Below are 10,331 nucleotides of genomic sequence, written 5' to 3'. Positions count from 1 at the left end.
ACCAACTCTAGCTCATTCAACAATGGTGGCCACCAACTCTATCTCATTCAACAATGGTGGCTACCAATAGTCAATGGTAAATGGTTGGTGCCTTACATGAAATGGCAACCAACCTAACAATCACCCCCTTTGCCATTCATGTGGGGCAATTGTCCTTTTGCTTCTTCAACATAAGCTTGCATCTTGCAGCTCTTCCAAGCTTTCCATTCTGAGAGCATCTTTGACCAAGTTTATAGGTACTCGCCAAACCTTTCAATCATCAGAGTAACCAAAGCACACCTTTACACAAAAGGATCACTATAACCAGATGGTCTGCCACATCACATCTGAATAGTGTTAACGCTTGTCTCTGGAACAACATTCCCCTTCAACCATGCTCGGTCCGAAATGATTCATCAAGCCTCACATCAAGGCTTACAACACCCCCTCAAACGGATATTTCAAGTGCGACAGTCATTATTTGAGTATCTTAATATGATCACAAGCTCACCACTCTTCCAAGAGTCTACTCATCCAGGAGTTGCGCCTGCCTTCTGTTCCACCCTAGGAACCACGTCTTACTTCTCCATGAGTCTCTCACTCTTAGTCTCAAGAGTCTAGGTAGCTTTCCACCTTTAACTATGGGAGCAGCCCATAAAAGGTTGATCCATATCTGTCTTCATACTCTGAGTATTACAATGCCATTACCGAGCTCACCACCTTGACAAGAGTCAACTTGTTCCCGGAACCTGCGCATGCCCTCTGCTCCTTCATAGCAGTCGCGTCTTAATGCTCCACAAGTCATCCACTTATTGTCCAAGGCAAATGTCTTCTAGCTCATTGATCTTTAGCATGGGGGCAATATCCATGAAAGTCAATCCTGCATTTGTCTCCAAACTCATCATAACCCTTTCATTTGCTATCCATCTGTCCACTCATACCTAGCCATCACATTGGCTCTGGGGCGTTCTGAACTGGGCTCCTTCCACAGCCCTCACACCTTCTCCTAAGGTGTCTCCGCTCGTCGTCATGCGGCGGTCTGAACTTGGACTTATATAACGGTCCTCACACCTTCTCCTGAGGTGTCTCCGCCTGTTGTCATGAGACGGTCCAAACTTGGACTCATATCACGGTCCTCACACCTTCTCCTGAGGTGTCTCTGCCTGTCTTCATGAGACGGTCTGAAATTGGACTCGTATCATGGCCCATACACCTTCTGTCTGAGGTGTCTTTGTTCGTCATAAAGTAGTCACATCCTCCTTCATCGGGGATGTCTCCAGTGACTAAGATTCTCTATCACCATGTGGACTTGGGAGAGTTCATTGCCACTGATCACATAGAAAGAGAAAGTTGCGGTATACTCCTCGCAATCCTCCACCTCGATTTCTATGTTTGGAGCTTCTATGTCTTTCATCATTACACTTGACAGCTCCACCTACACCAACTCTCTTTGGTGTCTTCGCCTTTCATCATAGGCGATCGCCTTTTATCACAGGCGTTTGCACCCCCTCAATTAGGTGCATCTACAACAGCTCATCTTTCCATCCTTGCATGCATTGAAAGGTCCTTGCTTGTTGCCTTTATCAAGAGCACAAGAGACTTCTTGTTGTACAACTTTTTCATACAGTCTCTGCTCTGAGCTTCATCTGGGAACTCTTCTTTTCCTTGCACCTGTTGTCTCATTACAGTACCTCGTTGGATCCTCCGGGTACTCCTACACAATCTTCGTGTGCTCTCGTGCAATTTTGATTCTCCAGATTTCTCCCTATTCCTTGCTTATGTTTGACAGCAGCTCATCCTGTCACAACATCTATCCAAGTCAAAATAGGGTGCCAATCTTCATTTCCTTGATGTATTTCTCTACCATTATCAGGGTCTTCATTAATTCTCCCCTCGAGAAATTACAGTCACCGAATCTAACTTTCTTGGAGAAATCACCACTCCATCAGATCCTTGATCATACGGAACCCAACTGTTCCTTTGTGCCGTCATCCTGCTAGTCTTCAACAGTTTCATAACAAACTGTCACATATACGAAAATAGTACCGTATGGATAATCCTTCCACTAAGCAAGTTCCCAGGAAAGATTGGAGGGGTCACAATGGTCCCGCTTAAAACCCAATCTCCTAGCCAGAACTTCTTAGGCCATATCTATCCATCGTACTGTCTTTTCATATATACAACCATTTGCTAGCTTTGTCGTGGCTTTCCTTTACAAGTGATCTGGGGTATCCTTGTTTTTTACCTGATTTCTCAACATCTGGCGAGACTACCGGTGCTCAGATTCATCAAGATTGGTCTTCATCAAATTTCACTCTCCACCTCAAATTGTCCACATGATCGGGTGTTTAGAGTGTCCCAATTTTGCCTTCCCTCAAGGCAATTAAAATTCCCATATAATAGTTCAACACATGTAATTGGGCAAACATGTGTGATTTCTTCTTCTTCAGCTCCATCGACCACCATGATGACCATCAGATGCCTCCTAATCGGGCAATCTCTCTTTAATCATTCATCATTGCCATTTCTGATCTTAATCTCAATGATCGGACCATCCCATTGCATCCGGAACGATCAAATTAGCTGGAAACAAGTCTGAAATCGTCCAAATCACACTTCAGACGGCTAAGATTTGATCAAAACAATTCTGGCCTGATAAACGGCCCAGATTCAATCTCAGAACCGGTTGCACGTAGACTCCGCCACACAGGATCAAAACTCAGGGAGCTGACGTGGCTGTGATGATGTGTCAGCCACGTAGGACATATAGGGTCAACCAAATCTGACGTGGCAGTTTGACTGGTCAGAGTGCTGATGTGTTAGGTGACGTGTCTGATGACTGTGCAGAACTGCTGACATGCCTAATGACGTGGCAGTTTGACTGGCCAGAGTGCTGATGTGTCAGGCAACGTGTCTGATGACTGTGCAGAACTGCTGACGTGGCTGATGACGTGGACAGTCACCCCGCCGGAGCTCTGGGGCGGTTTTCGGCGTCCAATTTTGACGCGGTTTTCACCAGTGGCTTCGTCTCTTCCTCCTCTACACAATGGTATGGTCAAAATATAATTTTGACAACTTTCATTTTTGAGCAAAATCAAACACCACTTTAAACCGAAGGCTCTGATACCAATTGTTGGGAATTCCGACCGGTGATGTACTGATATTTGCTCATAGGAGGCCAAGCACACTGACACAATATTTAACGTGGTTCGGCAAAACCGCCTACATCCACGGGAGAAGCCATTACATTATGTAGGGAGAGTACAAGATTTACAACAATAGAGGAGGAGGAATCATCCCCTCTTTGAGCAACTCTCAACCTCACTCTATTTCTCTCCTTTTGTGCTGCAATGGCAGCCCACTCTCTCCTACATTTCTCACCTCTTTGGCTCTACTTCCTCTCTCATTTTGCTCTCTCATATATGCCTCTATTTATAGGCATTCATGGAAGCTCTTCTTGGTTTGTTGTTAACATTGGTGGCTACCAACTCTAGCTCATTCAACAATGGTGGCCACCAACTCTATCTCATTCAACAATGGTGGCTACCAATAGTCAATGGTAAATGGTTGGTGCCTTACATGAAATGGCAACCAACCTAACATTTCTCTCATATGAATATGAAAAAAAAGTAAGATTAATGAATAATGTTAGTGGTTGAAGCTATATTTTCGTGAGAAAACAGTTTTAAATATGTTGATAAATGAATCACACACTAAAAAAGGTTATGTGTTGCTATATCACCTTATTATTTTGGGTTTTTAAAAATATGGTAATAATTATTTTTTAAAGTATTTTTTACTTAAAAATAATCAAAATAGTATTTTTTTATTTTAAAAAAAATTATTTTTAACATTAGCATATCAAAAAAATCTAAAAACACTAAAATAAAATTAATTTAAAATAAAAATATATATTTAGAAAATATTTTTAAAATGTAAATAACAAATAGCATGTTCATCTGCCTTATCTCTCTTAATTCAGAGTCTCTCTCAATTTCGACCAGTTGAAAAAATTAAATCCTTGATGAACAAGTCCGACTCATTTTACAAGTGACACCCTCTATAAAATATACATAAGAGTTATCTTGTGATGCAAAGAAGCATAACAATGACCCTATAAATAAATTGTCTAGTTGGTGTATTAGGCTTCAAAACCTTAAAATATTCATACTTCGTACTCGCATTGCTTACCGCAGCACTGTACTGCCCATAAATAAGGTGCTAATTCACGTCTCAGCTACGACCGGGTCATATGTTTCGAGATGCGAATACCGCATTCTACTTACTGTCTTGGAATAAAAAAACAAAGAGAATAATTATAGAATTATATTTGATTAAAGTACAACAAAACATGTGTATAATAGTTAAAATAAAAAATAAATGGAGAAATATCTTTATGGTGTCGATCTGTGTGATAATTATCAAGGCTTAGTTTAGATGCTAATTGCAAAAGAAAAAAAAAACATAAGTTATTGAGTTATCGTTGGGTTATTTTGTTAAACTATATATATAAGTTATTTTTTATTAAAATAATGTTGTTTTTGTTTTTTTTGTATAAGTTTCTTAAAACTAACCTGACTTACTAAAAATCTAGATGGAGGTAAGGTAACGACAAACCCTCTTCAATTCAACTTAAAGCCCACCCAAGGCATGTTTCAAGTTAATTCATTAGATTGAATTGAATAATTATGACATTAAAAAAAATCTTGTTTGATATTAAAATAATATAGGCATTATGTTGGTACCAAAAAAATATTTGACACCATGGTGTGGTATATTTAGTTTTTATTAAAAAAACTATTCAATAAAAAATGGTTTTGAAAAATACTAAGTTATTAAAATTTGTGTTATTGTTTTTTTTTTAATTTGGTGCTTATATTATATGTTTATTGGAATTTAGATTTGATATTTTATTTTAATTTGTTTTTTATATGGCTATAATGATATTAGAAAAATATATCGGCATCAAGTTGGTATCAGAAAAACATTTAAATATCATGAAGTGGTCTATTTAATTCCTTAATTTAGTTAAATAAAAATGGTTTAAAAAAAATTAAGTTATTAAATTTTGTAAAATTAATAACTCGATTTGCAAGTTTGGTGAGATAACTTAGATTAACTCAATTTATGGGTTTGGCAGGGTTTTTTTTTTATTTTTTAATTGAATTTAATTTTTTAATTGATATTTTTTATTTCTCCCTTCATTAATATTGAATTGGTTGAAAAACAGAATTTATAATTTATTTTTATTTATTTTTATAGAGTTATCATACTCTCAAATAAAATTCTATATTTAAAGTTTGTGATTGATTTTGCAAATATGTGTTTTTTTTCATATAAATAAATAAAAATAATATACATAAATAATAAATTTATTAAATCTAGTAGAGTTTATGATGTGAATTGCAAGATAATTAAGGTCGATTCAATAATATATTATCTTAATATTTGTTTTAAAAATATCATCTTAAAGTTTTTTAATTCAACTTAAAGCCTACCTAAGTCATGTTTCATGTTAACTCATTAGAACAAATTTAACAATTATGGTATTAAAAAAAATCTTATTTGATATTAAAAAAATATAGGCATCATGTTGGTATTGAAAAAATATCTTGATATCATGGGATGGTCTATTTAGTTTTTTTTTCAAAAAAAATTCAATAGAAAATAGTTTTGAAAAATATTAAGTTATTAAAATTTGTGTTGTTTTTTTTATTTTTAATTTGGTCTTTATATTATATGTTTATTGATATTTAGAGTTGATATTTTATTTTAATTTACTTTTTATATAACTATAATGATATCAGAAAAATATATCAACATCAAGTTAGTATAAGAAAAGCATTTAAGCAACATGGAGTGGTCTATTTCTTTAATTTATTTAAATAAAAATGGTTTTAAAAAATTTAAGTTATTAAAGTTATAAAGTCAATAACTTGATTTACGAATTTGATAAGAAAACTTAGATTAACTCAATTTATGAGTTTAACAGGGTATTTTTTTGGTTTTTTTAATTGAATTTAATATTTTTAATTGATATTTATTATTTCACCCTTTTTTAATATTGAATTGGTTGGAAAAAAATTTATGATTTATTTTTGTTTATTTTTATAGAATTATCATAATTTTAAATAAAATTTTATATTTAAAGTTTACGATTAATTTTTAAAATATATATTTTTTCATATAAATAAATAAAAATAGTATACACAAATAATAAGTTTATTAAATTCATCTATGACAAGATGATTAAGATCAATTCAATATTATATCATTGTAATATTTTTTAAAAAATTATTATCTTAAATTTTTTTAAAAAAATTATATTTTTACTGATTATTTAAATTATATCTTAAACATAAAGTCCATTAATTATATTCAATATTTTTATTTGTCTTGTTGTAGGTCGTTGCGATACTAACAGTATAAATTATGGATGGGTACAACACTACATTGCGCATCATCTCAAACACACTCCAGCAAGAGAGAGAGAGCACACCAATCATGGGTTCTGAAACAGCATCTAAAATTCATGTTGTTCATTTGTCCAAGGAAAACTTCGAGCCTGGCTCCAGTTCCTGGCTGGCGGCTTGCAGTGATATCCGGCGAGCACTTGAGGAATACAGCTTCTTTGAAGTAGTATACAGCGAGCCTTCAATGGAATTTTACAGGGAAATTATATCGGTGCTAGAGGAATTGTTCAATCTCCCTCATGAAACAAAAAACAGAAATACACATCCTAAGCTCGGCCATGGTTACATGGGGAAAATCTCTGGCTTCCCTGAAGGCTTGGGGATCGAGTATGCAACAAAGAAAGATGAATGTCAAAACTTTACTAGCCTTATGTGGCCCGATGGAAACGAAAGATTCTGGTAAGATGCATATTATTATATTATGATTAAATATTTTTCTTTTTCCTTTTCCTTCGACCGATCATCTGAATCCTTGCATGTAGCTGTATCCTCCTATGCTAACTTAAGAGTGAGTTTAATTAGTATGATTTACTTGCTTTTTGTTTATATCTTCAGTGATGTCATCCACTCTTTTACGAAGATAGCATCTGAACTAAATCAGATGGTGGTAAGGATGTTGTTTGAAAGCTATGGTATAAAGAAAGACTATGAGCCTTTCATAAACTCAACAAATTACCTCCTACGTCTGTTGAAATATGGAAGATCACAGGGGGAGACGAATGTTGGTTTTAAGGCTCATATGGACAAGACTTTCTTGACCCTACTTTATCAAAATCCTGTTAAAGGTTTAGAGATAAGAACCAAGGAAGGAGAGTGGATAACGTACGAGCCTTCTTCAACTACTTCATTTGCTGTCATAGCTGGTGATGTATGCATGGTGGGTTTATGGTATTTCTTATTTTACAAGATTCCTATTTCAAACGATACAGACCAAAAAAAAAAATTGATAACTCTTGATCATTAATTGTGTTGTTTGAATAGAAAATCTTGGTTGGTATTGTGTAGGCATGGAGCAATGACAGGATAAAATCTTCTTACCATCGAGTCGTTGTAACCAGCGAAGAAGACAGATATGCACTGGGGTTATTCACATTCCTAGATGGGGTGGTACAACCACCAGAGGAGCTAGTAGATGATGAACACCCATTACAGTACAAGCCCTTTGATCACCAGAAGCTTCTTGATTTCTATCAATCATACAATGATCCAAATAAACGTGACTGCAATATCATGAAAACCTACTGTGGTGTTTAATGAGTTAATTGCTCCTTTCTTTTTCTCTAAAATGTAATGTGATTATGCTGTTTGACTTGTCTCCTTTTCTTTTCTTTTTCCTCGATCGATTGCTTTCAACCAGTGTTATGTGTACCTCTTGGGTGAATGAAGTGCTTAATTATTCGGTGAAGGCTATGAGCCATGTTCTACTTTGCGATTATTGATCATGTTTCCAAACTACCTTTTGCGATTAGATCTCTAAAGTTTCAGAAATTCTAAATTTAAGCCCTTCCATCAATATCTTTCTATATTGTTGTAGGAAATATTTATTGCAGAGAATATTTAGGCCCTTCCATCAATATCTCTAAAAATATATGTGAATAATTTGATAACACAATTAACATTACTAAAAACTCAATTAAAACCAACAAAATTATAGATGGAATTTTTCTATTAATAATTTGCAGTGATGTTTACCCACAAATGTAAATTTCATGGTAATTTTATCGATATAAGATACAAAATTCCTTGAAATCTCCAATGAGATTTTGTATTTATGTAGTTATGGAGTTTTATTAGGTTTGTTCTAGTTAATATTTGGACACACCTCAAATATAACCCCTCCCCCAGCTATTGGAGTTGTATAAGTTTTTCTCAAAATAACTTTCTATATCAATTTGGTTACAAAAAAATAGATTTTCAATTGGATCCTTTTATTAGAAATATTTAACAAAAACAAAAGTTATCAAGTAATAAATCATCATTGATCCTTACAATAAAAGGCACAATTTAGATGAAATCCATGATCAAATATGGATGAAATATGGATGTGACATTGCAAATACATAATTTTAAAAGGTGATTTACCTATTTCACTATGTTTAGTAATTGTTATTAGCACCTATACAAACCAATCATCTTTCAAAAGAAAAGCCAAGCAATTATAAAAGAATTGTTGGTTTTCTTACCATTGATAAAATATATTATCTTTGAGAACTGTCGACTATAAAAAATATAATTTTATTTTAATATAATTATATGCTTATAACACTACATATATATAACTTTTATTAATGATTTACCTGTTGCACTTTGTTTAGCCCTAGTATATGTTAATTACGCTTATGTAAGTGTAACATTTCACTATTTTTGCTTGTCGCCATAAATGCTACACTTGAAGTTGCTAAATACCTAATTCATAGACTTTGTTTGTTTATTTATTTATAAAGCTGTTGTGCTACTAAAATCTATGTTCACTAAAAATAACATAGAAACTTGTTTTCTTGATAAGAAGTAATGGTTTTTTACATCTTGATTAGTACTTAAAAGTATATTTTCATCAAGGTTTTATATCATCATTTTGTACTTGAAGTATCAATAACTCCTTAACTAAAGCATGCTTTATAATAACATATCTAATAATATAAGATACATTTAATTTATGGTAAATGTTCATTTTAAATACAGGCTTATCATATAAATGAAAGGATTGATTGATAAGTTTAAGGACTGAAATTAAAAGGACAAAGAGATGGCTAAATTTAGAAAAGAAATATTGGTGCAGTCCAAACTAGAACACTTTTCAGTAATTGGGTCATATCTAAAATTGTAGATCTTGGATTTAGGTCTACTTTATATGGAAAGGTAAGACATAGGCCTACAACTTTTACAGAAGTCCAAGATTTAAAAAGACTATTTTCAAGTCCAAATTATAACAACAACGAAGAAGTCTGAATCTGTCTTGCAGTCTAGACATTGTTTAGTGTTTAGCCCATATCTTGAGTTTTAGAAGTTCAAATGACCTCAATTTTTTTTCTGAAAAGCTAAGATAATTTTTTAGAAATTCATATGGAGGTTTGGTTTAAATTCTAATGTTATCAATGACATTTTGGGCAGACAAGAAGAATTCTCACCACATCAAGTCTACGCAAAATCTTTGCTCTGTAAGCATTATAAAGAGGGGGCAACTGTTGTAACCCATTTTTGGGTCCCCGCACAAAAAAAATCAAAAAATATTATAAAAAAATAATAGCAGTGAAAAGAGGATGCCAAAGCACCTAGAAAATGGTTAAAAAATTGGTTGAAGTTCAAAAATACAAAGATGGGAATTTGACAGTATATTATTGACTTGTGAGAGCCTATTTGATAAAGAAAAATTTTATTTCAGGATGAAAAGTATAAAATCAGATGTTTATGGACTCAATTAAATTTTATTGAAGGTTTAATTGAATTATAAAGGGTTTGATTGCAAGAAAAATTGATTTTTAAGTCAATTAGGGTTTTAATTGGAAAAAATTAAAGTTCTGGGTCAAATTATAATTTTTTAGAGTTGATTTGATCAAATTAAGGGTTTAATTGCATATATATTAAAGTCTGGTGGTCAATTGGGGACTTGATTGAAGAAATCTAAAACCAAGAACCACAATGAAAAAGCGCAAATTGAAGGGCTGACCTGAAATTGGTTGCGTTTTGGCGCTAGTTTTTGTTTAAATGAAACGACACATTTTTGTCAAAACGATGTCGTTCTATGCATTTTACAAAACAAAAAAAAGAGAAGCAAACGGTGTTGTTTTGAACGGCACCATAAGCCTTCTTCTTCCCCTGGACACGTAGAGGACAGGGGAAGAAGAAGCACCCCCCCCCTAATTTTTTTTATCCTCTCTC

General features: G+C 33.6%; 1 protein-coding gene across 1 annotated transcript; it reads left to right on the top strand.

The window, feature by feature from the left end:
* The first annotated feature begins 6,422 nt into the window (after positions 1-6,422).
* On the top strand, positions 6,423-7,741 carry LOC105117170 (probable 2-oxoglutarate-dependent dioxygenase AOP1). Its single transcript, XM_011014741.1, has 3 exons — positions 6,423-6,851; positions 7,008-7,329; positions 7,458-7,741. The coding sequence occupies exons 1-3, from the start codon at positions 6,484-6,486 to the stop codon at positions 7,704-7,706; spliced, it is 939 nt and encodes a 312-aa protein (XP_011013043.1). The 5' UTR covers positions 6,423-6,483; the 3' UTR covers positions 7,707-7,741.
* Positions 7,742-10,331: the final 2,590 nt, after the last annotated feature.

This window comes from Populus euphratica, unplaced genomic scaffold, assembly GCF_000495115.2.
Source record: "Populus euphratica unplaced genomic scaffold, PopEup_1.0 scaffold1206.1, whole genome shotgun sequence".
Classification (NCBI taxonomy): Eukaryota; Viridiplantae; Streptophyta; class Magnoliopsida; order Malpighiales; family Salicaceae; genus Populus; species Populus euphratica.
This window is presented reverse-complemented; position numbering and strand designations above follow the sequence as displayed.